General features: G+C 49.4%; 1 protein-coding gene across 4 annotated transcripts in view; it reads left to right on the forward strand.

Annotated features, from left to right (window-relative positions):
• The window catches only part of ARHGAP44 (Rho GTPase activating protein 44), a 201,240-nt gene extending 174,698 nt beyond the window's left edge, over window positions 1–26,542 (forward strand). The window contains exons 17-22 of one of the 4 annotated variants that reach the window (XM_054456373.2): window positions 8,514–8,531; window positions 9,302–9,523; window positions 14,979–15,154; window positions 19,459–19,836; window positions 22,017–22,068; window positions 24,940–25,064. In XM_054456373.2, coding sequence (XP_054312348.1) covers window positions 8,514–8,531; window positions 9,302–9,523; window positions 14,979–15,154; window positions 19,459–19,836; window positions 22,017–22,024 — 802 coding nt within the window. In that variant the 3' untranslated portion in view covers window positions 22,025–22,068; window positions 24,940–25,064. Of the gene's footprint in view, window positions 1–8,513; window positions 8,532–9,301; window positions 9,524–14,978; window positions 15,155–19,458; window positions 19,837–22,016; window positions 22,069–24,939 lie in introns of all 4 variants that reach the window. The other 3 variants (XM_054456371.2, XM_054456372.2, XM_054456374.2) reach the window with 3 other exon arrangements.
• Window positions 26,543–27,211: the final 669 nt, after the last annotated feature.

Genomic DNA, 27,211 nt, shown 5'->3' on the forward strand with positions numbered 1-27,211 from the left:
ACAGAATAGAAGCGACATGGGTAATGTGACCTCCTTCCTAGCATCATGTCCCTCCCTTGCCGATAGCTATCAGATAGCTGCCATCTTCCCCTTCTCTCCTCTCTGTCTCCACGCCCTGCAAGATGCCTATCTGAGACTTCAGTAGACCACTGCCCACTCCCTACCTCTGTGTTTCCTCAGTACCTTCCTCCCTACTGCCTCTTTTCTTTCTTCTGGCTCTGGCCCCTGCTCCCTGCACTTGCCCTGCTGGCTTGTCCATCTGTTCTGTTGCCCCTGCTTAGTTCTAGCCTCTCATAGCCTGAAACCCACAGATGGTAAGGCCCTGACAGCATCTATGAAGCTGCCCCACAGACCCCATCAAAACCTCCTTGGATCCCTATGGGCTGGCGATCTGCCACAGAGATCCAGCTACCTCAGGCCTTGATTCTCAGAAGACCAACATACAGCTCCTCTTTGCAGGCCTGAAACCTGACGCACCTACTGCCATTATACTTGCTCCACCGTGGTCTGATCCTCAGGGGTTCTCTACCAGAGCCAGTTGACAGCAACCCAAATGGTCTATGGGATATTTAGATCAGGGCCAGCAGCCTCCCTTGAGCTGTGTTTAGTGGGTGACCCATTCTCAGCCTGTGCTTGAGAGCTGCACTGCAAAGGGCTTGTCCCACCCATCCACATGGGTGGGACTTTAATCTAGATGTTCAGTAATTTGGAAAAGGAACACTTGATTGACAGGGTTCTAGAATAATTTGAACTATGCCCTATGATATACCAGTTTCCACTGGTGGTTGGTTATATTATGAGTGGGGAGGAGGGTGGACTCTGATGTCTAATAAGTTCCTGAAGCACATGCTCAACACATTGAAACCAGTTTCTTTAGTGTATGACTTCATAGAGTCTTTAACATGCTGTTACAAGCCACAGACCTCCACAGGGGGCTGTAGCATGCATCATTTCCCAAATTTAGTATATCACAACACCTGAGATAAACTGAACCAGTGCCCCAAGGGACTTGTTTTTGTAATTGCAGACGTGGATGTCCTCTGCAGATCCTGCGGTGGAGGGATGAACAGCACATTAAAATCCCTGAGGCCGGGTGCAGTGACTCACACCTGTAATCCCAGCACTATGGGAGGCTGAGGCAGGAGGATTGCTTGAAGCCAGGAGTTCAAGACCAATCTGAGCAACACAGCAAGACATCATCTATACAAACAATTTTTAAAAATTAGCCAGGCATGGTGGCATGCACCTATAGTCCCAGCTTAGTCAGAAGGCTGAGACGGGTGAACCCCTTGAGCTTGGGAGGTGGAGGCTGCAGAGAGAGCTGTGATAGTGTCACTGCACTCCAGCATGGGTGACATAGTGACACGCTGTCTCAAAAAAAGAAAAAAAAAATCCCTGAAAGAGATTATGTCATGGATAAGTGATGTAATCATTTTACTTCAGAGCTGGAACCTATGATAAGACAAACTTACCTAGAAAGTCATCTGCGTATGGATGGAAAATGTGACTCCTATTTTGGTTTAGGGCTGTCTACATGGAGAGGGATGTTTTTGGTCCAGGCCCCTTATCAGCCTCCTCCCCGGGACTTAGACGTTGTTGGATGCTGGGACCAAGTCTGAAATGTTGTCAGAGGACTTGGCCTTTATATGTACTGGAGAGGTTAAGGTACTTCGTTGCTACTTACTGAAGAGAGGAGTTACTCCTAGAAAAGCTGGAAAATACTGAATTCAGGCCTTACTGGGTGCGTGTAGGCCAGGCTAAGTCTTAAGAGCTTTGGGTCCCCTTTTCACTCACCTTCGCAGTCCAGGACACCATCTGCTGACCCTGTGGTTCCCTGCCACAGTTCATCTTACAGTCCCCGAATGTGCATGCCTACAATGGGTGTTTGGGAAGCTTCTGTGGATATTTGCGAAGCTACCAGGTTTCCCTGCCCTCTCTTTCTTGGCTGGCCTTTGCCAAATGTAACTGATCTCTAGAACAAAAACCAAAACCTTCCAAATCTCTATAGACTTGAACACTTCACAGCCATGTATTGGCTGACACCTCCTCTGGCTAGGATTCTTCCTGACCAGGAGTCAAAAACAGCACTGCAGATGTCTGATCTTCAGAGGTCTGTTCTGCTAACCCCAGACAACTCAGCTAGAATGGTCCACAGCAAAATTCTGCCTGGTGATAAGTGTATTCTACCTACAGATACCTATTCTTCTTGGAGCTGGGATCTTCCAAATTTTGTATTTTTTTGGCTTATTTTCTCCTTTTTTTTTTTTCCTCTTCTTCCTTCTCCTCCTCCTTCCCCTGCCCCAACCCCAGCACCCTTCTTCCTTATTTTTTTTATTTTTATTTTTTTGCTGGGGCAGGTCTTTGTTTCTCTTTAATTTTTGTAAGATCTCCATCCGGGGTGTGTCAATGCCTGGACACTGGCCAGGGTTAAACTTCAGGGTGTGAATCAGCAGATCCTCGTTCACAACTCTTTTTGCTTTTTTTTTTTTTTTTTTCCTGAGATAGATAGAGTCTTGCTCTGTTGCCCAGGCTGGTCTCAAACTCCTGGGCTCAATGATCCTCCCACTTCAACCTCCTGAATAGCATGACCCATAACTTTTAGTGGGCAGATACTCAACAGAATATTGTACACTGTGGCTGCAATGTCTGGAACTGAATTTGTCCACGCTCCCGTCCTGCCTCAATTCCTCAACAAAGACAGGCTTATTCTGAACCCTACCATCATGGAGTGCCTGGGAAGGCATTTTTCTTACGTGGTTTCCTTGCTTGCCCCATCACAATACCAGTGACCTTCTCACTTGGAGTAAAAGGAATGACCCATTTTCTAAGTTCAGGGGGCTTAGAAGTGAGCAGACAACATCTTCTACCGGTTTACCCTTAGCTGCTCTAGTTGATCGCTGAGCACCTCCTCACCAACACATCACTTCATTGCTTCCCTCTTGAACCCTGAGCCGTCATTCCACTGGTCCTGGGCCTAATCCTCTCCCTGTGTGGTCTACCAGGTTGCAGACTTTAAAAGAAGCATGCCATTTCGTCTCTAGCATCAAGGAGCCATTTATAGTTCTTCTCTTTCTACTTCTCCCTGCTTACACTGTGTGAAAATCATAACCCTATAAATAGCCCTGCATGCAGAGTCTGAGCATTGGAATTAGGCTCCCTCTGAGTTCAAATCCTGGTTACTGAAGTCTGAATGCCTCAGTTTCTTCATATGCAAAATGGGGAAATCATGGTAAGCACGGACTTGAATCATTCTGAGCACTAAATGAAATATTGCTTACAAAGTGTTCAGAACAAAGCTCAGCACATGGTAAATGTTAGCTGTTCTTAGCACAGGAACCAGATTTTTGAGTGACATCCTCATGTTTTTAAAGTGACAACATGGCGGGGCCCACTTTCCCACTGATGAAGCGTCCTGATCAAGCCCTTTCCTTGCCACCTCAGGTGCTTGAATGTTTTTATCTGTCTCCACCTTACCATGAGCAATTGAGCTAATTCTACAAGCACGAAATATACAAACACCAAGGGTTTAGTGACAAAGCACGAAATATCCTAACAGCCAAGGACAACTGACAGTTGCAGGAGGCTCCCCAGGACGTGGAAAACCCTGTGTAAGCAGGAAGTGCTGTGACCATTCCAGGCTGAGCCTCCTGCACCCTAGTGTATTTTGTTTTCCAAAGAACCTTTCAGACAAGATGACCCTTCTGACTCCTGCCTCCTTTACTGCCCCAATGATCTGGGTTGGGCAGTAAGACTTAGAAGGGTTTGCAGGCATCCCCTCTTTATTTATTTGTTCCCTAAGCTTGGAATCATCTAAGTAGGCTGTTAGCATCCCCTATTCTGAGACCCAAATTGGCTCATCCAACTCAGCAGAGCCCTGCAAGACTAAGAAGCCTAGGGAAATGGGACTGATAATAACCTCCAGTCTCCATTTTTTTTCCAGTCCCCATTTTTTGTTCCCTGTTCTGTTTCTTTTTCTTTTTTTTTTTTTTTGAGACAGAGTCTCACACTGTCACCCAGGCTGGAGTGCAGTGGCGCCATCTCAGCTCACTGGCAAGCTCTGCCTCCCGGGTTCATGCCATTCTCCTGCCTCAGCCTCCTGAGTAGCTGTAATTACAGGCACCTGCCACCACGCCCGGCTAATTGTTTGTATTTTTAGTAGAGACAGGGTTTCACCGTGTTAGCCAGGATGATCTCGATCTCCTGACCTCGTGATCCGCCCACCTCGGCTTCCCAAAGTGTTGGGATTACAGGTGTGAGCCACTGCACCTGGCCTACCTGCTCTATTTCTATCAGAGAACTCACCCCAAAATCTTTTGATGTTTAGGGACACTGTTAGGAAGGGAAGAAATCTGATGGGAAACCCCATAAACCCAGGTGACATGAGCCAGATGGGGTCTTCCTGGCATCTCTATCATGCTGTGCCTGATTCCGCAGTAGAATATCCTTTTCCCCCCTTTATCAACATGTTTTAGACTTGTGTTCATTCTCTTTTCTTTCTCTGAGGAGATTTTTAAAAACAAGTCATATGCGCTTGGCACCTATAAGCACAAAGCATTATCATTGACACTACATCTTACTGATTTCTTAGTAAGAGCTAAGGGCTTTATGCCCACAGTTTCATTGGCTCTTTACAACAAATCGAAGGAAGAGAAGCATATTATTCCATTTTACAAAGGATGATCGGAGGATAATCAGATAGAACTCCTCCATATTATAGAGTTAGTCATTGGAAAATCTAGGATTCATACCCAAATTCTCTGCTTTCAAAGCCCTACTGTCCTGAGCTGGAGAGGCTGTGGAGTCACCACGTTATACCCAAAAAACACAAGCCAGATACTAGGCCTTTATATTCCCTCCATCAAGATGTTGTCCAATGCTCTGAATCTCCAGCATGTCCACATCATAAAACACCATTGGCTTAGCTAGCTAGACCCTACTACAACCCACTGTATGACCACTCAGCTTCTGCCACCAGGTCATGGTGCAAGGGCATGCTAAATATATCTTAGCACTCAATAATTGATAAACTATCTTCATGGAAATGCCGGAAACAGGAAGGGAGGTATTAGCTCCATTCTATGGATGAACAGAGAGCTCTACTGAGTCAGTGAATGGTTAACTGGGACTAGAGGCCAGGGTCATTCCAGAACCTATTGCATGATACCGTCTCATGAACAATACCCATGTGTGCATTATGATAAATCCTATGCAAATATAAGATGCTGGCAGGCAGGGAAGATTGTTCTTCAGTGGATCTACCTTGCCAAAGTGAGGACTTGTCACCTGACTCCCATCCTGTGCATCTCAATGATGAGCAGTGTCAACTCTGGATTCCCGGCCCTTGTCTTCTTACTCTGAGAGAGCGCCGTGGTCCAGCCTGGGTAACATGGCAAAACTCATCTCTAAAAAAATTATGAAAATCAGCCAGATGTGGTGGCATGTGCCTGTAGTCCAAGCTACTCAGGAGGCTGAGATGAGAAGATCACTTGAACCCGAGAAGTTGGGGCTGCAGTGAGCCATGATCATGCCACTGCACTCCAGCCTGGGCAACAGAGCAAGACCCTGTCTCAAAAAAAAAAAAAAAAAGAAAGAAAAGAAAAAAAAGAGAAGAGAAAAGAAAAAAGAAGCATTGGAGAGAATCACCTCAGGTTCCACTCTCCAGATTCTGTAGGCTGCCTACCTACTGCTTATTGATTTCTAAGCCCTTTGCTTCACATAGATTCTTGCTGGCCTCTGGCTTCTTGCTTTCACCTTGATTCAACTATAAAGGGATCTAAAAGCCAAATTGTTCTCAGTTTTCAGCAGAAGCCTGGGAAATCTTTGCCATTTAGATTGTCCTTAGGTATCCATGCAGGGACGTCTGCTGGAGTCAGATATGTTTTATTAATTTCACTTCGGTATTGCTCCTTCCTTAAGAAACAGCAGCAGTGCCTTGATTCTGGCTACTGTTTCTTTATGCAATAAAACAATGAACAGAAGCTTGTGAACTGCTGATATAACCTTCTAGTTGGATCCCCCATCTGTGAATAGATTCCCCTTCTTGGCAGCATACTGAGCAATTTTATTATTTCTGTCTTCAGGTTGAGTTTTATCTAGACATTTGAACATTTACATATACCATCTTGCTTTGGAAGGTAAATGCACTTTTAGGCTTCCAAGAGCATTGCTGCTGCCTTTGTGATTGATTTACTGTGTAAAGATTTATATTACTGTTTGAAAATGTCAGTGAACATTTGATGTGAATTCACAGTGGAACATGTGATGCTCCCTCTTATGAGAAAGTCATTTCAGCTGGGAAAGTCGTGATTGCGTATGGCACTGTAGCCTCTTTACAAGAGGAGAAGTAGCACGTTGAACCCATATTTCTCAGTTGCCGAAGTTTGCCAGTGTTATTTAGCAAGTCTTGCCCAGTACCTACCCCATGCCCAAGCTGACACCTTCCCTTGGTAAACCAGAAGATCACCAACTAGGCTGGTGTCTGAGATTCCTGATGCTAGAAGGTACTGTTGGGGAAATAGAAGGCATCCCCCACCAGCTTTGGCCCAGACCTTCTTGCCAGGTGGGAAAGCCTTTTTCAAGTAGAAGAGAAAGGGGCAAGGAAGAGAAGATGGGGTAGTACTTAGATTTTTAGGACTCGTTGTGCTGGTCACCATGTGAAACATCTCACATGCCTGAAATCCTCACCAACCATTGCAACTAAGTGGTATCAGTTCCGCTCCCCAAGAGGAATGTTAAGGTCTTTGTTCTTTTCATCCTGATACATTCTGAAGCCTGCAGACCATAGTTCAATGATCCTTGGCAGCCTGCTTTAAATACCAGGGGATGAAACCAGACTCTGTCCCAGAGTTTCAAGTGGCCTCCAAAAGCATTTCTGGGTATCCTATAGGAAGTGTTTGTTTATTGGTAGAAGGTTCTCAGACCCCAGATGGCTTTGGAAACTATTGGGTCCAGGAAAGAGACATCCCTCCCCTTTCCCTCCATCCCTGGTGCCTCCTTGAAGCCATCCAGCAGAGATGAGAAATACCAGCAATGGTACTAGACACGAGAAGGCCTCTGGTGGTCCTAGGAAGGAAGGGGATCAGGAAGCCGTCCCGTCCCAGTGTGTGCTTGGTTTCAGCATCACTCCCCATATTTCCTTAAAACACCTAAATCCCACCATTCCACCTTCTGCAACCACATCTCCATACTTGAACTTTGTCCGTTATTAAATCTTGCTGTACCTCTACAAGGTAAATATGACCTTTCTAGGTGAGCAGGATTTCATGGTGTAATAGTTTTGTGCTTCTGACTAGTGTAGGTGACCATCTGGCAGGGAGGAGGTGAGAAAGAACACATCATAGTCCTCATACAGCTATCTTTCTGTGCAGATACATGATAGAGACAAATGCTGGTTGGGAGTATATGTTTTCTCCCTGAATGAATGAATGTTTCTCCCTTAATGCTAGAAATGTGAGCCCTTACCTTAGTCAATAAGTCAATGAAACCTTGGCTGAGTTGACAGCAGCAGTACCTCCTAGACCAGAGGAAAGGGAACGAACCACCTTCTAGTCTGTGTACTTAGAAGTGAGTGGATAAGGCCAGGCGCAGTGGCTCACGCCTGTAATCCCAGCACCTTGGGAGGCCGAGGCGAGTGGATCACCTGAGGTCAGGAGTTTGAGACCAGCCTGGCCAACATGGTGAAACCCCATCTCTACTAAAAATACAAAAATTAGCGGGGCGTGGTGGTGGGTGCCTGTAATCCCAGCTACTCGGGAGGCTGAGGCAGGAGAATCTCTTGAACCCGGGAGGCAGAGGCTGCAGTGAGTGGAGATCACGCCATTGCACTCCAGCCTGGGTGACAAAAGCGAAACTCTCTCAAATAAATAAATAAATAATTTTTTGGGTCTTTTTTTGAGACGGAGTCTCACTCTGTCGCCCAGGCTGGAGTGCAGTGGCGCGATCTCGGCTCACTGCAAGCTCCACCTCTCGGGTTCATGCCATTCTCCTGCCTCAGCCTCCCGAATAGCTGGGACTACAGGCGCCCGCCACCACGCCCAGCTAATTTTTTGTATTTTTAGTAGAGACGGGGTTTCACCGTGTTAGCCAGGATGGTCTTGATCTCCTGACCTCGTGATCCGCCCATCTTGGCCTCCCAAAGTGCTGGGATTACAGGCGTGAGCCACCGTGCCCGGCCACAAATAAGTAAAATTTTTTTTAAAAAAAGAAGTGAGCGGGTGACTACTTTTACCAGTTTCTTTCTCCCTTCTGCCTCTTTCTTCCCCATGCCGTACCAATATCAACTCTTCAGCTGCTCTCTTTACCTGTGTGCGTGGTAGGATATGACTTGCACTTACACAAATAGGAGAGTCACTTTAGAGAGACCAACTAAATTGTGATAATTTTATAGCACAATAAAAATCCCACCCCAAGATCCTGGACCGTGGAGAGAGACCCCTTACAGAAAGACAACCTTTATGTCCAAAGGAAGGCCTAGATTTTTTGAAACTAATATCTGTATGTTTCTGTCCCTGCAGCCTTAGGAAAATCCAAAGGTATGGTATCCTCTGGTAGCTATGAGGCCATGCTCAGTCTCTTCAACTGAGCCACCTATGCATCGTAGTGAGTTCCACCAGAGGGTGAATGCGCCGCGTCTGGTTGCTTGGCCGACTTATTTGAAGCTGTGTGCCCATCATTAAAATAGAATCAGAGCCCAGAGGGACCATAGGCACAAGCAGCCCCTTCCCTGCTGTGTAGACAAGTGGGAGTGGCCTGCAGAGGTGTGACTTGGCCAGGGTCCCAGCAGTGGTGGAGCTGGGGCTAGACTCCAAGTTACAAAAAGAAGGATGCATATTTAGATGTCTCCTGCTGTCAGTTCCACGCTCCCCCCTTCGCTGCCCCTCCCACCTCGTCTTGCACTTGGGAGGAGTGAGTGTCCCTGCCCCCGCCAGTTAGGCCACACACGGCTGTGAGGAAGGCTGGCAGTTTACACCCAGGGAGCTTGCCGGGCCATCATCCTGAGCTGGCTTTGGCAGAGGGTTGAAGCACAGCTTGTGGCCGCCAGCGCTGCCGACTGTGCCCTGCTCCTTGCCTCAGTGAGGGGGCCGCTCTTGCCAGGACTGGGCTGCCCAGGGCTGTGTCTTGGCCGCCGGGAGCAGCCAGGGTGCTGGGAGCACAGCCCCCAATGCATCGCTTCCCGGGCCCCCGGGGTGCTAAAGCTGCGCTGCTCTTCTCCCAACGCGGACCTGCTTGAATGTGGGGGAGGGAGCCTGTCCCCTGTCATCTGTCACGCGTGGGTAAACGGTGTCTTTGTGTCCCTCGCCAGCATGGGCGTGAGGGTCATGGACACAAACTGGGTGGCTCGAAGAGGCTCCTCGGCCGGTCGGAAAGTGTCCTGCGCCCCGCCCTCCATGCAGCCTCCCGCCCCGCCCGCCGAGCTGGCTGCGCCCCTGCCTTCGCCGCTGCCGGAGCAGCCCCTGGACAGCCCCGCGGCCCCCGCGCTCTCTCCATCCGGCCTGGGCCTCCAGCCTGGGCCCGAGCGCACCAGGTAAGCGCGGGCCACTGCCGTCCGGGCGGGCTGGTGTGCGGTGCAGGGGGTGTCTGGGTTGGCCCCACTGGAGGCCTCTTGGATTTCGTCGTTTCCCACGTCCCCGCCCCCATTTCCAAGCATTCATATTTGGCTTCTGCATCGCGCTGGCACCAAGTCAGTCATCCACAGCTGCCTGGATTATCACACAAAGTCCAGTCTTCCCCAGCATAACATCGCAAGCAAGCAGAAGGTGGCAGCTTGCGAAGGTGGGGTGAACAGTCTTAGGTTCCCCAACTCTCTGTTTTCCCCTTCCTCTGTCTTTGTCGTTACAGTGGCCCCCCATATCCGTGGGGGATACATGCCAAGACCCCCAGCGCATGTCTGAAACAGCTGATAGTCCCAACCCTATATATACTGTTATTTTTTCTTATATACACATACCTGTGATAAAGTTTTAATTTATAAATTAGGCATAGTAGGACATGAGCAATAACTGGTAATAGAAGAATTATAAGCATATGCTGTAATAAAATTATGTGAATGTGGTGTCTCTCAATTTTTTTTTTTTTTTTTGAGATGGAGTCTCGGTTGGTCACCCAGGCTGGAGTGCAGTGGCGCGATCTCGACTCACTGCAACCTCCGCCTTCCAGGCTCAAGCGATTCTCCTGCCTCAGCCTCCCAAGTAGCTGGGATTACAGGCAGGTGCCACCACGCTTGGCTAATTTTTGTATTTTTAGTAGAGATGGGGTTTCACTATGCTGGCCAGGCTGGTCTCGAACTCCTGACTTTAAGTGATCCACCCGCCTCGGCCTCCCAAAGTGCTGGGATTACAGGCGTGAGCCACCATACCCAGCCTGAAAATATTTTATTGAACTGTACGCACCACAGTCCAACTGTTTGGACCACAGTTGACCACAGGTAACTGAAACTGCAGAAAGTAACACCACGGATAAGGGGGACTACTGTGTCCTATTTTGAAGTTTACAATTTCTGTGTTTCTCCTTCTCTTCTTTATAGTCATAGCAGCCACTTTTTTTTCTTTCTTTTTGTGCTGCTAAAATGGGTGCAAGTCAGGGAAGGAATGGAGGTGGCGGTCGTTCTGGGCCTGATGACCTTTACAGCTTGCCACATGGTTGAATTTCCATTATTTTAGGGGAAGGAAAAAGACAGGAATTCATTCCATGGCTAGCTTGATGAACATTAACTGATAACTTTCTCTTTTTAAAGATAAAAAGACATGATTGCTGCCCTTAAAAATTTCACGTTCCAGTGAGCAAACAGGCCCTGACAAATAATGGCAGCACTTGGTTATGCATAGCCAGGGTGGCAGGGGAGGGGAGAGTACCTGGCCCTTCCTTGAAAGGGCTATGATCGGGGGAGGCAGATTCTGGAAGTGAGAATTGCACCATGAAACAGCTTTGCTGTTTGTTTCTATCTTTTCTCAAACAGCAATTTAGAACACCGGAAAAGCAACTTGAAATCACATGCCACTGTGTCTCCTGTTAGAGGACATGGCATTCCTCCGTGACTACTGCCAGAAAAGTTTTGGAGACTTTGGGAAGCTGAATCTTCTAACCCAAATCTTTCTCCAAACACACATGCATACACATGGACACACATCCTCACACACCAGCACCACCAGCACACAAACACACACCCACACACCCACACCCACACCAACCGCCTACATGAGAGGCTTCCAGGCTTTTTTGTTTTATTTTGTTTAATGAGTAAAAAGGATTTTCCCGGCCGGGTGCGGTGGCTCACACCTGTAATCCCAGCACTTTGGGAGGCTGAGGGGGGCGGATCACCTGACGTCAGGAGCTCGAGACAAGCCTGGCCAACATGGTGAAACCCCATCTCTACTAAAAATACAAAAATTAGCTGGGTGCAGTGGTATATGTCTATAGTCCCAGCTACTCAGGAGGCTGAGGCAGGAGAATCGCTTGAACCCAGGAGGCGGAGGTTGCAGTGAGCCGAGATGGCACCACTGCACTCCAGCCTGGGTGACAGAGCGAGACTCTGTGTCAAAAGAAAAAAAAAAGTATTTTCACTGTAAAACCAGGAAATGACAAAGGAACAGGGGGATAGATAGTCTTAGAGCATAGGAGGGGGCACCTGACCCTGGGTATGCAGGGGTTGCTGTTGATGACTTCAACTCAGAGGATGCTCGGTCCTGGCTGTGTACTTGCTAGATCACAGATGGACCTGAGAGATGCAGAAGCGGGCACAGTGAGTTTACTGGAGAAGCAGGGTCTGACAGTGGTGGGCCAGGTGAGGCCGGCCAGGAGGAAACGGACCCACAGGCGGGAGATGGGCTGGGACCGCTTCCTTTTTGGACACTCATCGGCTTCATCCTAGTTTCCCATCTTAGAAAGGGGACTCAGTGCCATATGGTATTTGGCATATAAATGATATTTCTAAAAAGTGCTCTGTGAAGATGGATTCCCTCAGGCTCTGAAGGCACTCCAGGAACATTCTCGGTGGGTGGCCTTGCAGAGTTACTTGTGGGCAGAGAATGGCACCCTCTGGTTTAGATTATTTTAAAGGCCACTCACATTGCCCTACGGCCAAATGTCTTTCCCCTTTGCCCGGGCTGACCGGTTTTGTAACTTTTCTTTGGATGTTGGCGTTTTTTGTTTTACACCACTTTTTTTTCTCTCCCCGCATGGATTTCTCCCAGTACAAACAGGTGTTCCATTGTTTTTGTTTGTGTTGTTGGTTTCTGTTTCCTGGATGTTTGCAGCCCAGATGATGTTCCCTCGAGTGGCCAGATTCTCGCCGGATTCTCATTCTGGCTCACCCTCCCCTGAGGATGGCAGGCCCTTCCTTGCCTCTGACTGGTTCCCACCCTCCCACTCCCTACCCCAGGCCCCACCTTCAGTTCTTTCCCTGGCTCTGTCCAGCCAGGCTCTGCCTCCACATCCTGCCCAACTGCTTAGCATGAATGCTAACCCCAAAATTCACCTTCCTGCTTCTTGGCACCAAGCTCATGGGCTGAGTCATATGCATCTTCAGAGCTAACTTGTCCTCAAACATGCCTTAAGCATGCCTTGTTCATGTAGCGCCCCAGTAGCCACCCTACGCCACACCTCTCCCCACTGGGTCAGCTGCACCTATGCTGGAGAGAGAGGACAAAGCTAAGTAGGTAAATACTTGTTTCTGTGCTGGAGGAAGTGTGTCCGGGCCGGGCATGGTAGCTCACGCCTGCAATCCCAGCACTTCGGGTGGCCGAGGCGGGTGGATCCTGAGGTCAGGAGATCGAGGCCATCCTGGCCAACATGTCAAAACCCCGTCTCTACTAAAAATACAAAAATTAGCTGGGTGTGGTGGCACATGCTTTTAATCCCAGCTACTCAGGAGGCTGAGGCAGGAGAATCGCTTGAACCTGGGAGGCGGAGATTACAGTGAGCTGAGATCGTGGCACTGTACTCCAGCTGGGCAACACAGCAAGACTCCGTCTCAAAAAAAAAAAAAAAGTGTGTTTGGTGGCAGGGAACAGAAGGAAGAGCTCATTCCTAGATTCCTTGGACAGATGTGTGTCCAAAGGAAGCAAGAAGAGTCTACCCACCCACAAGAAGCAATTTTTTGGTTTGCTGATTATGAGGTGTTTTTGATTGGTTGATTGGCCTTCCTCTTGATAGTGGCAGAGATAGATGGAAGGGTAGGTAGATATTTGGCATTGATGCCCGGGTACCTGGTAACTTGCAGCCTGAGGTCTTTGTCCAGCCTGAGTGAGGCAAGGGTTTTCTGTTTCTGTTTTTCATGAACAGAATAGAGAAAGGAATTATTGCTCTTTTGGTTCCTCTGAATAAAATGGTTTTTGCCCCTTGGGGAACTAGGTATCGTGTGTAAGACTCATCCCAAGTGGGAGAGAATGTGCCTCCACATTGAATGTGATTTCTCCTTTATTTCTTTGCATGAAGAAAATGACCTGTGCTTTGACGCTATGGGCTTCTCCGGCCCAGCTCCCTGCTCCCAGTCTTTCTCACCTCAGTGGACGAGAGTGCTCTATTCCTATTGGAATTTTCTCCAAATTAACACTTGGAGTTTCTAGATCAGTTTAGGAAAGAAATAGTCTGTGCCTGCCTTTTTTTTTTTTTTTTTTTTTTTTTTTGACAGGGTCTCCCTCTGTTGCCCAGACTGGAGTGCAGTGGCACGATCTCAGCTCACTGCAACCTCCATCTCCCAGGTTCAAGCCATCCTCCTGCCTCAGCCTCCTGAGTGGCTGGGATTACAGGCACGTGTCACCACACCCGGCTAATTTTTGTATTTTTAGTTGAGATGGGGTTTCGCCATGTTGGCCAGGCTGGTCTCAAACTCCTGACCTCAGGTGACCCGCCTGCCTCGGCCTCCCAAGGTGCTGGGCTGGGATTACAGGCGTGAGCCACCGTGCCCGGCCCAGGTTGCACCTGCTTTTGTGGGATAGAAACAGCCATTGCAGAGGATTTGGGTTTCCAGACTCTTCATGCCCCACCTATGGGCCTCAGAATCCAGGTAGGTTCTAGCAAGGATGACAGATAGCTCCCAACTCTGGGGCATCTCCCCTGATTCACTAAAGGCCACCTGGAGTATTTTCTTGGAAAGGATTGAGAACACTCTGGGGGAAGTATGGAGATCAATTAGTAATATCTACCATCAGCGTGTCAGGGTGACAAATCCCTGGTCTGTGGTGTGGAGTGAGGTGTCTTCTAATACGTGCTTCATCCTTAGGAGAAGGCTGAGGAACAGCCTTGCAGTAACGATGAATCCTCTTTAGGAAACCTGGTGACCGAGGGTACCTCGTTGTCAATTCCAGAGGTCAGAGGCCAGAGCCCTCACTGCCATCGACCTTCACCTCTCTTGAAGCCTGGGACTGGGACTCAAACTGGCCCACAATCAAGGGCATGGCCTGGATTTCTGTCCACCCTAGCCTCTGCTGGAATGGGTATTGAGTTTGAGAATGAGTGCTAGAATCCCTCCTGCCTGGGGGGTGGCTGGAGGCTCAGGGCAAACAGCTGGAGAGCTGGGCCACAAGCTTGGCAGCAAGAGTCCATGTCATCAGCACTCATTGGGCACAGTGGCCCTGAGAAGTCCTCTTGGCTATAGTAGGAAAAGTACTTTGGTGTTCCAGTTTGAGAATGTTCTAGAATTCCTGGGTTGTTGGCAGGATACAGTAGAGGTGCTCAGGCCCCTGCCCTCACATTGCTCCCAGTCTCCTTGAAGAGAGGAGGGCAGAGGCATGAAAAGGGCATTGGCAGTGAGTGCCAAGTGCCACAGAGATGGGGGCGGAACCCAGGCTGTCAGAGCTCCAGGAAGGGCAGTCAACCCATGGGGGCACCTGCGAAGGTTTTAGGAAGGGGCCAAGACAGACCAGAGCTGGGACAGACTTGCACGGGGCCCAGAAGGACACACAGCGTGGCCATTGGCAAGTTTGGTGCTATAGCTCACTGAGTTCAGGGCTTTTCTTTTGTCTCATGTGCTTTCGTTTCAGCACAACAAAAAGCAAGGAACTTTCTCCAGGGTCTGCACAGAAAGGAAGTCCAGGCTCCAGCCAGGGCACAGCCTGTGCAGGGACTCAACCAGGGGCTCAACCAGGAGCTCAGCCGGGCGCCAGCCCCAGCCCCAGCCAGCCGCCTGCAGACCAGAGTCCTCACACCCTCCGGAAAGGTATGGCCCTGCTTCCCTTCTCCTTGGTCTCAGGCCGGAGGTGGCTGTGACATTCCCTGAAGACTTGTTTTCCTCTATTAACTTGGATATTGAGAAACTGTGTGGTTTATTGACTAATTCCCATCTGGACATTAGAGCTTTTTGGAAGTTAAAAGGGATCCTTCCTCTATTATTCCTCAGTTTACTCATTTGACAGCTGGGCTCATTAGGGGCGTATAGAGGCCAGTGCTTCCCATACACCAAATGATGCCACCAGGGCAAAATTCATTGTCCACAATGATGTGTGTTTTCCAGAGACCTGCCGGGTCCTACCTCTGTCATTTGAAAAGCTGTATAGGGTCATCTACAGGAGTCTCCTTCCCCGCAAGGCAGCCTTGCACAGCTGCCTACCCCTAGATCACTCGTACAGGGTGACAGGAGGGAATCAGGATAGCTTCTATAGTACCTGAGTCTCAACTGTGAATGCTTCTGCTCTGAATGGCCCAAGAATGACCACACTGACATCTCTTCAGATAATCACTTCCAAAAGTTAAAGGTATGCTCCATGTGACATTTCATAAATGGGGAGCTGTACTGAGCGTACTTATCTGATCCTTTTTGGTTCATTCTTACCTGTGTCATCTCTTTGCAAAGTCTTTCACTCCTCTAAAATAATACATCATCCTGTGTGTTCTAAATACAGACCACTCGCACTTCTAGGAGCGGCTTTTAACTCCTGGATTTGTCGAATAGGGCCCGGGTTTAGCTCATCCACTTGTGCCTTCATGACAGGCCCTTTTCCAGCCCCCTTAGTTCCCATCTGCAGTGGCAGTTTCATTCTCTTCATCTGCCCTCACCAAGCCCGTGGATCTTATTCGATCCCTACTCATTCCTTCTGCATTCTACACAAATTTATTAAATCCTGCTATGTACAGAGCTCTGTGCTTTCCAGAGAGGAAGGCAGTGATAAGGCAAAGTTGTTGGCACTGTGCTGGGAGACACTCAGGGTACTGTAAGGACACCTGGGAGCATGCTTTCTAGACTCAGGAGTTAGGATGGGTGGCCCAGCAGAAACGACATCGTGAAGGTTGAATAGGAGTTGGGCCAAAGTGGCGGCGTGAGATTTCAGCATTTCAGAGCATTTCTCCAGCACCAATGGTTTCTCCTTGGTCCAGATACCATGTTCTTGGTTATGTCTTTTTTTTTTTTTTGAGACGAAGTCTCGCTCTTGTCCCCCAGGCTGGAGTACAATGGCGCGATCTCAGCTCACTGCAACCTCCGCCTCCTGGGTTCAAGCGATTCTCCTGCCTCAGCCTCCCGAGTAGCTGGAATTACAGGCGCCCACCACCACGCCTGGCTAATGTTTGTATTTTCAGTAGAGACGGGGTTTCACCATGTTGGCCAGACTGGTCTCGAACTCCTGACCTCAGGTGATCTGCCCACCTCCGCTTCCCAAAGTGCTGGGATTACAGGCGTGAGCTACCGCACCCGGCTGGGCACATCTTTGTTTTAAAGTCCTATAACTGGCTGGACGCAGTGGCTCATGCCTGTAATCCTAGCATTTTGGGAGGCTGAGACGGGCAGATTGCCTGAGCTCAGGAGTTTGAGACCAGCCTGGACAACATGGTGAAACCCGTCTCTACTAAAATATAAAAAAATCAGCTGGGCGTGGTGGTGGGCACCTGTAATCCCAGCTACTCAGGAGGCTGAGGCACAATAATTGCTTGAACCTGGGAGGTAGAGGTTGCAGTGAGCCAAGATAGTGCCACTGCCTTCCAGCCTGGGCAGCAAAGCGAAACTCTGTCTCCAAAAAAAAAAAAAAAAGGGTCCTTTAACTTTCCCCGCAGCACTACAATACAGGGGTGATGGCTAAGTCATTGTCTCGTCCAGTGGAAGAGCCAGGGCTCCTGTAGCAGCCAACCAGCCTCCTAATGCCAGTGACAGGTTGACCCTTTTCGTTTTTGCAGCACATTGGGCCTATGCAGGCAGTGTAGCCTAGAGTGACTCAGGTCCCTTTCCCAAGTGACCTTCAATAGCTCGGACCCATCTTTTGAAAGGTATACATTTCTTCTCTCCTCCCCATCATGCCCACAGATGGCACACTTAGCAGGTCTTTTTTTTTTTTAATTTTTTTTTTAACACCTCAGTCTTTTGACGGCATGCCTACAATGTCACATCCTATTCCTGTCACCACCGGAAGTGGTAAATGTCATCACAGACATGGTGATGCATCCTCCATCCCCCAGCTCCTTCGTGAGAAGGCATGTGCAAGCATTGATACCTAGGGTCTCCACCTGCTTCTCATCCGGGGTACCCCTGCGTCTGTCACCCATGACCACGTGGCTGCCATGAGCTGCAGTAGCAGCTGCTGGAAGCACTTCCCCTGTACTGAGGAAGTAGAGTTGAAAAGTGAAATTGGAAAGTTAAGTGGTTTTATTATGTCATGATTATGTGGCACTTGACATGCATGATCTCATTTAATTATTACACTACTGCAGAGAAAATCTTTTTCCTCCAATTGCATAGAAGATGTTTGAATAAGTTGACCCAAGGAATACAGCGGGTAAGTGGCAGGGTAGAAATGTGAGCCCACGTTGGTAGGATTCTGAAGGGCATGTCCTTCTGTCCACACTGCAGACTGACACACCCAGAGAATACGAGGTGTCCTCCTAACAGACCTTGTTCCTTGGAGGGAGTGGGGGTGGGGTGGGTTGAAGGAAGAGCTTCTGACCTCTCCCTTAGGACTTACAAGATAATTTCTTCTAGAATCAGACCCACACACATGGCTGGGCACCGTGGCTCACGCCTGTAATCCCAGCACTTTGGGAGGCCAAGGCAGGTGGATCATGAAGTCAGGAGATCGAGACCATCCTGGCTAACACAGTGAAACCCCGCCTCTACTAAAAATACAAAAAATTAGCTGGGTGTGGTGGCGGGCGCCTGTAGTCCCAGCTACTTGGGAGGCTGAGGCAGGAGAATGGCGTGAACCCAGGAAGCAGAGTTTGCAGTGAGCCGAGATCACGCCACTGCACTCCAGCCTGGGCGACAGAGCGAGACTCCATCTCAAAAAAAAAAAAAAAAAAAAAAGGAATCAGACCCACAGACAGCCAGTCTTCACTTAAGCCGAACAGGTTAGTGATCACTCTCTCAAGATATTTGCCCATCAAGTATCTCCTGGACGTTTGAATTTATTGTCTTTACCAATTCATTTTCAATTAAAGGTATAATGGATTTGTCATCCTATAGGGTGACTGGGAAAAGGGAAATGAAGGTAAGGCAAAGGAGGTCAGGGCAATGATGTCCTTTGAAAAATGCAGTTGATTGGCCGGGCGTGGTGGCTCACGCCTGTAATCCCAGCACTTTGGGAGGCCGAGGCGGGCAGATCACCTGAGGTTGGGAGTTCAAGACCAGCCTGACCAACATGGAGAAACCCTGTGTGTACTAAAAACACAAAATTAGCCAGGCATGGTGGCGCGTGCCTGTAATCCCAGCTACTCAGGAGGCTGAGGCAGGAGAATTGCTTGAACCTGGGAGTTGGAGGTTGTGGTGAGCAGAGATCGTGCCATTGCACTCCAGCCTGGGCAACAAAAGCAAAACTCCGTCTCCAAAAAAAAAATAAAAAAAAAAAAAAACAGAAAAACAACGAAAAATGCAGTCGATCCATACATGCTTAGACCAGAGGATACAATTCTAGGAAGAAACAAGAATGAGAAGAAAGCCTCAGCAGCAAGGATGCAGGATTGAGGCACAGCATATAAAGTAATGAAGGAACAGGGGTTCTGTGGCCGGAGGATTTGCTCACATATCACTGTTAGGGGAGCCAGAAGCCACTGGACAGGTTCAGCCAAAAGTCAGTTTTCCATCCCGACGACCTGCCCCTGGGTCAGGGCTCCTCTGTCCATTACAGCAAATTGAACTGGAGTCATCCTCTGCTGGACCCTGCCCCACTGACTCACTCTTGCTCAGAGAGTAGCAGTGATACCTCTCACCACTGGGAAGGCAGCCCACTCCTGTGGATGGGAAATTTGTTCTCTAGTTTGGCTGGGTGTGCGTGTGTAGATCAGGGCAGAAATCCAGAAAAGACGAGGAGAAATTAGTTAACAGATGGGAAGATAGGAAAAACTTGCAGTTCTCGGTTAATTTTTAAAAATTGTATTGGCTGCTCTCAGTGTGGCAAGAGGCCGGGGAGCAGGGCAGGGAGGTGTGGGTGAGTGGCGAGGGGCAGGAGGTGGGGACAGCTTTGAAGGCTGAAGGGTGTGTGAACAGGCCCCACAAGTGGCTTCATTTAACAACTTTGTGTTTTGTTGTTGTGTTTTCTCTTTCAGTTTCAAGGAAGCTGGCACCGATTCCACCCAAGGTCCCCTTTGGCCAGCCGGGGGCTGTGGCAGACCAGTCCGCTGGCCAGCCGTCCCCAGTCAGCCTGTCTCCCACCCCGCCCAGCACCCCGTCACCCTATGGACTGAGCTACCCTCAGGGGTACTCCTTGGCCTCGGGCCAGCTCTCCCCAGCTGCAGCTCCTCCCCTGGCCTGTCCTTCTGTCTTTACAAGCACTTTGAGCAAATCGCGGCCCACTCCTAAGCCGCGACAGAGACCTACTCTGCCGCCTCCTCAGCCTCCCACAGTAAACCTCTCGGCCTCCAGTCCACAGTCCACGGAGCCCCCCATGCTAGATGGCATGTCCCCTGGGGAAAGCATGTCTACAGGTAACCAAGCCACAGGCTCCCTCACTTTTTTTTATGAACTTTAGTGAAATGTGCCCAGGGGAGGGATTGCTAGTGTCACTGTCAGTGAACACATTCCTGCGTGCTTTGAGATGACTGGGCTGGCACCAGGGGTAGCTCATAAGATCTCCTTAGAAGCCCACCAATGGAAAGCAACCCTGGAATCCACGTGTCCCACACGGGGGCTTCTTATGGGATCTCTCTCGTTCTAAGCCCACCAGCCTGGGGTTCTGTTTTTGCTCTTATTATCGGGGGTTGAAGACACTGAGTCATTTGGAGTGGGGCCTCAGGAAAAGCTGGAAGCTGGTTATGATCACAAAACAGCATCAAAACTCAGGTATTTCCTGGATAGAGCCCAAGCAACCGACAGGTATAAATGCTTATCTGGAGAACAGGGGCTAAGAACTCAAGATGTTTTTCACTATTACTAAAATAAGCCTTGCTAGAAAAATATACTTCCAGATAGATATTTAGAGAGGGGTGAATTTCAGAAAACATGCACGTCTCCGTTCCCCTCCCCCACACTCCCCTCCCCGGCCAATTCCCTGAGGAGCTAATTGGACAAACCCACAACGACTTAATTTAGTTTGGATTTAAATTTAGAAACAAAGACGGAGCTCTCTTCCCCCAGAAAAATCTGTAAGCACAAAATCACAAACACACACCACCACGTTTAGCCAAAACCATTCACTGGCTGGAAGGAACGGGACGTTTTTGGAACATCTCCCCAGACACTTCAACCACATAAGATTATAAAGTCAGGGGCATATTTGTGGTGGCTGCTAAAGTCATTTGAGCATTTTCCTTCTTCAGGGAGACAGGCACAGGGTTGAGCTGTGTCTTGGGCTAGAGCCAACCCACTTAGTAAAGTGCAGTAGCATGGCGGTGAGCTGGAGCATATGTGTGCCTAGCGTTGTCCCAAGTAGCAGAAGGTGAGGCAGCTTGGGTTGGAACACACAGACACACCACACACCACACCCACTCACCCATTTCAAAGAACAGTGCTGTCCTAGGATGCACTGGGACTTTTTGTGATAATGCACTTTTCCCTCCACGTCCTTCTCCAAAAGAGTGATTTATTTCTTCCCTGATTAGACGGAAGCAGTGACCCTGTGGGGTTCGGCTCCGTGCTGCCTTTGAAAAGACTAGTCCAATTTGCAAGTGTTTGTACTGGGTCAGATTTAAATATTACGGGGAAGAGCCATCTGGTGATTTGGCTTCTTTATTTTTGGATGTGATTAATGTTGAAGGTACAGCTGCTGTCATCTACCCTGAGGCTTATTAAAAATTAAGCAAATTTCTCCCTGGAAAATGCAGTGGGCACCACTCCCATCTTTGTGGGTCTTGGTGCTGAGGCGTTTTCTCCTAAAGGAGCCCATGATGGGAGGACATGGGCTTGCTGCCCTCAGGAAAGGTCACAGCTGTGGAGGAGCTGAAGGTCACCCGAGCCAGGTCTCCAGGGCTGCTCCTCCCAATGTGTCACATCTGCTGACTCTTCCAGCCACCCCAGGGAAGGGACACAAGGTAGTATCAATACATAAGCAATAGAATGAGCAGAAGATGGCCGGGCATGGTGGCTCACGCCTGTAATCCCAGCACTTTGGGAGGCCGAGGAGAATTAGTTGGGCGTGGTGGCACGTGCCACTAGTCCCAGCTACTTGGGAGGCTGAGGCAGGAGAATTGCTTGAACCTGGGAGGTGGAGCCGAGATTGTGCCACGGCATTGCAGCCTGGCGACAGAGCAAGACTCCATCTCAAAAAAAAAAAAAGAATGAGCAGAAGGTATCAATGGAGAAGCAGAAAAGAGCAGGAGAGGAGAAATTGGGGAACAAGAGTGGACAACAGAAGGCCTGGGAGGACAGCACCCCCAGAGCTCTGAGAAGCGGAGTGGTTCACGTTCCATCTCGCAGGTTTAAGAACTCCTGACCTTCAGGATTCATAATGTCCCTCGCCCTGTGCGGACCCTATTTTAATGTCCTTTTGGCAGCAGACTGTTGTTTCGTCCCATACGTTCAGGTCTCTGAGCCAGTGTAGAATCCATCATGGTTTGATGTGGCCCGTCTGGGACTGTGATATTGGCATAGCCTTTTTTTTTTTTTTTTGGACGTTCATGTTTTGTCGTGTTGATTCCTTTCTCCGAATCCTATCATTGTGTTCTTGCAGCTGTGTGACATGAGTGGCGCAGTTTTGGATACGTGTGAGGGGGATTTTCAGGGTAAGCTGGCCCCGGCCTCGCCCCTCCACCCCGCTAGCTAGCCAGGCCAGCTGCCCGCTCCTCCCCTCCGCTCCTCCTCGCTGCACGTGGCTGAGACCATTTGCATGGCAGCTTCACTCTCCAGCCTTCCCCGGCCTCAGCAAGGATGAGTTGATCCATGAGCTTATTTGGCTTTGGGGCATCCCTGGCCTCCTTGTCTTTCTTTTCATCATTAGAAGGAGCTGGGGGAGAACCCAGCCCGCCCCTTTTCCCCACCTTCTCTTTCACTAGAATCACATCTGCAGCTCCTCCTCCTCCGCTCTCCCTCAGGCTTAGACCCTGGAGCTTTAACAGATCTGTTCTTCATATGAGACTTTTGTGCTGGAGATGCTTGTGCCCAGCACCTTGGGGGACATGCACCTGCTCACGTTTGTTTAGGAAGGCGTCCTGAGGGGAGGTCATACCAGGTGCAGCCCAGCACAGGGTCCACACCACAGCTTGGACCCCATTTTCTGTGGCCCTGAGTTTGCACCAGCAGATCTCCCCTTCCAGACTTAGATCCTAACGTCTGGCTTCCTCCAGGCTGAGACTGCTGGCAAATCCTGAAGAATCCATATCAGAGCTCATCCCACTCCCCTTCTCCCTCATCCCAAGTGGATCTGGCCAGACAGAGCCTTTCTATCCAACTCAGTAAAATTTGGGGGAGCATTTATATCAGTATCTGTTTGGTCTCCTCCTCCTATAAAGAGTAAATGTTCAAAGCATAACCGAGGGAAGGGCATGAAGGAAGCCAGAAGGACTTTGGTGTATTTGCCTCAGTAAGTAGGGGTGGCCAAAGTAAACCAGGTCTTCTCCCCGATTTGGCCCATGGTCCTGCAGAGACTACCGAGAGGCACCAGGGTATCTGGTGCTCACAGAGAGGTCTCCTGGCAGGTGCTTCCCGAGTGTCCTGGAGACAAGCAGCCACTGTGTCCCTTTTCCCAGGAATGCTGATGAGGGCTTCTGCCCCTGAATCCCATTCCCTTGCATAGTGACTCCTCCCTCGGGGGTGTCTTTAAGGGAGCAGCAAGGATAAAGGTATGACAGCTCACACAAGTGCTTGTTCTGGGCGCGTCTAAATTCATCACTGCCCTGTATTATTCCCATTTGACTGCTCAGGCACAGGGAAGGTAGGAAGCTTGTCCAAGGTCGTGCTCTTCCTGCCTGACACATTTGGGATTTTTGAATCTAAGCAGGGGAGCTTGTGCTCTTACCTGATAGCGAACCCTGCACAGTGAGGTGGGCCCCGGGCCACTCAGCCTCACACCTGTGTAGAGACATGACCCAAGCAGCCGGGGAAGGGCAGAGGTGGACCTGAGGCCACCTGCTTCAGAGGAACAAGTGGCACTGGCTGTTCCTCCAGCCCCACGCCCAAAATCTCTGCTTCTCCATCATCAGGCAGCAAAACAAAGACCGGAAGGACGTGAGGGCTGCCTGGGGGTTGGGGCAAGGGAAGATCTTTGTTCAAGAGCTTCCATGTTTGTATGATGTCTTTCAGGACAGTGTCCAAATATATGTCTGTACACTTAACATGGTATTCCCCAGTCTGAACATGTGTTCCCTTCCTCTGCCTCCTGGAGTGCTGCTCCCAGCCTTGCAAAGCTAAGTGAGGGCCAGAAACTAAGCAGGCAGGCCGGGCGTCGTGGCTCATGCCTGTAATCTCAAAACTTTGGGAGGCTGAAGTGGGTGAATCACCTGAGGTCAGGAGTTCGAGACCAGCCTGGCTAACGTGGTGAAACCCAATCTCTACTAAAAATACAAAAAAAAAAAAAAAAAAAAATTATTAGCCGGGCATGGTGGCAGGTGCCTGTAATCCCAGCTACTCGGGAGGCTGAGGTAGGAGAACCGCTTGAACCCAGGAGGCGGAGGTTGCAGTGTGCCGAGATTGTGCCATTGCACTCCAGTCTGTGTGACAAGAGCGAAACTCCATCTCAAAAAAAAAAAAAAAAAAACAAAACTAAGCAGGCGAAGGAGGGGGACAGCATGACGAGAGTAAAAGACCCAGGGGATCTGTGGTTTTCTGGCTCTCTGGCTGTAGCACATCCTGGAGGGGTCAGCAAGCACAGCCTCGTCAGTGTCCCCCAGGGCGGCGGCTGCAGCAGCACGGCCATTTTTAATGTGGTGTGGCAAACAGGCTTTGTCTCCATTTAGCTGCCAGTCTAAGGACTTCTGTCATCTTTGCTGACTCAGAGATGTCCAGACACTGAGCTGTTATTTCAAGTACATTTCTCCTGTTCATCTTGCCGGGAAAAATGACCTTTTAATGCTCCTAATAAGGATGTAACCAGAGGTGGGGGTTGTCCTGCAGTCAGGGACAGTTGGCACCAATGACAACCAGGGTCCTGAGGGAGACCTTCTACTCCACCCATGTCAGCCATCCAAAATGCAGCTGTTTCTTAGAGTGAGGACACTGGCTCAGGGTTCCCCCCATTCTCTCACAGGCTTGAGAGGACAAAGGGGTCCACTGTCTCATGTCCTGTCCCTGCAGATTCTGGGGAATGAAATGCAGTCTGATATAGATCCCCAAAAAGATGTCATTGAGACCTACTCAGCATCCTTCTTATGAAGAATAAAGGACCCTGTGGCTTGGCAGGGAAGTGCTGTTCTGGCCTTCCTCTCTGAACCACGGCGGCATATCCTGGGTGCTTTGGTTCTACGAACTTATGGGGTAGAAGCAAAGCAGGCATGAGCACAACCTGATTGTGCAACAAAATGCTTAAACCAACCTCCAAATGATCGATCCCTAGAATAGCACCACCCCTGCTTCCTAAGGCTGACATTATTTGCCTGCAACTAGGTTCTCATTTGCCGGGAAGCCTCCTTTCAACCACCTCTCTCTCTGCCGCCTTCCAGATCTTGTCCACTTTGATATTCCCTCGATCCACATAGAGCTCGGGTCGACGCTCCGCCTGAGTCCCCTGGAGCACATGCGGCGACACTCAGTGACTGACAAGAGGGACTCGGAGGAGGAATCTGAGAGCACCGCCCTCTGACATGGCACCACCCATCCTGCCTCGCGTGTACATACATCACGGGCCCTAGGAACGCCGCCAGGAGCAGCGTCCGTGAGCTTGCCAAGTGTTCTCTGCTGGCTCTTTCCTGCCACTGCCAACGTGAGGCTGGAATTTGGCAGAAAATTGTGATCTCCAGTCCGTGTGGTGATGCTGGTGGTGCAGGTTTTGTTTGTTCCTTTCGGGTGGTGACTTCGGCCTTTTGTTTGACCTTTGCCTTTTGACTTTGTGCCTCTTTTGATCCACTTTCAGCCTCCATGCCAAGCAACACCCACCTCTCCATCCAAGGCTGGTCAGGAACGTCCTTTGCAGGGTCGGGGTGGTGCAGGAGAGGCTCACTTTGCCTGGTTAGACCCGAGGGCTGCTACCTTTTCCTTGGACGGCTCATGTCAGGTCTTGCAGGATCAGTTTAATGGCCACAGAAAGGAAGCAGGACAGCAGGGCCCCTCTCACCCACAACTGGACCAGGTCTGGGATTCTAGCAGTCCTGGGGCACTGACCTTTGCCAGCTACTCGGGGGAGGGCTTGCCACTGGAAAACCTTTCAGGCCGCCCCCATCAGTGGGCTCCAAAGTAAATGGCTGGAAACAAAAATGTTTCACTTCCTAACAAACAGTTTTCCTTTTTCCACTGTGTGACTGAAAGCTCCTAGATCATTTTATATTTCTGAATCTATAAAACAAGCCTGACAGTGTCTGGAGGGCCCAAAGGTGGCCTCCATGTCCCCAAATATATTGGCTATATGAGAATAATTTTACCCCTCTAGGTACCTAAAGGCACCCAGCTCACTAGTCTGTGGGGTCCTGGAGCCTGTCTCTTCTTTCTGGAGGTTCAAACTGAATAGCAATAATTATGTTACCCAAAGCATGTGGAGGAAAAGTGAAACCAGCCACGGAGACACCGGCCCACGGGCTCGGCCTGCAGTGTGGCCTGCTTTGCTCACCAGCGTCAGCCGCTCATCCCTTCTCATGAAGTCCCATCTGGTCATGGGGACGAGGGCCGGGAGGGCACCGGGTAGCCTCTTCACACTTGGGGATTAGGGGAGTGAGAAAAGATTTGGGCCATGCATGCAAAGTCAAAGTTTAAAATTTTATCCTTTTAAAATAGATATAATATACCTATACATGATATAATATTTGTATATATGAAATCTCTCTATATTTGTTTAATTTGAGCCATTCAATCTAAACCAATGTACAGGTGTACAATGAAAAATTTAAATGCTTAGTTATTTTTCCCAACACAGTGTAAAGTCACCCTCCTCTGAGAGTGGGATGTGCAGACTTTTGATGTTACAGCTTTGCTCACGTCCTGGCAAGGGCAGTTCATGCCTCAATTTGTAATGGGAGTCTGGGGTAAGGGTGGGGGTTGAAAGTTGTTATCTTTAAATACATGTACAAATCGTTGTCAAAAGTAATGTTATTAAACTAGATTTATTATCCCTGAGCTTGGCATCTGTTCTTGCTTTAATTAATAAACCTGCGGGGACAAGGCTGTCAATCTCAAATGCGCGCCGGGATGGAGCCTGAAGCTCACCACCTGTGTAAAGCCAGGTCCCTGGTTGATCTCTCGCTTGTCATTTGAGTTTTTAAAGCTCTTTTCCCAGTCTCCTGGGTAGGGAATATACACAATAAATACTAGATTCGACTTACTTACTTGGAAAATGCTCTCCGTTTGTCAAGCACTAATCCGCATCTGTAAATCCCGCAAGGAGGACAATGGAAACCAGCCCCGTGTGCCATTTCTCAAAACCTTTGAGGGCAAAGTGATCCTCACTCTCAGTGTGGAAGCAACACAGCAAATCTATTGTCTCCGCTTTTACCCAGAACAACCAGAATACTTGCATTTCCCTGACCAATTACACCAGCCCGGCCAGGCTCTCACTGATTGATAGGGAAAGCATGCCCTGCTGTGAGCTGGCACAGCTCGAGTTCTGTCAAAAAGACTTGGCGAATAAGGGTGGCTCTCTGAGGACAGGTTCCAGCGGTGCTCACTATGATGGGAGCTGACTTCCAAGACACCCAGGTACCAGGCAGCTGCCACACTACAGCACAGAGAGCCTTCTCCAAGGTGGTGCACAGCAGACCCTGCTCTGTAGCAGCAACAGGAGGAAGC

Source organism: Pongo pygmaeus, chromosome 19, assembly GCF_028885625.2.
Source record: "Pongo pygmaeus isolate AG05252 chromosome 19, NHGRI_mPonPyg2-v2.0_pri, whole genome shotgun sequence".
NCBI lineage: Eukaryota > Metazoa > Chordata > Mammalia > Primates > Hominidae > Pongo > Pongo pygmaeus.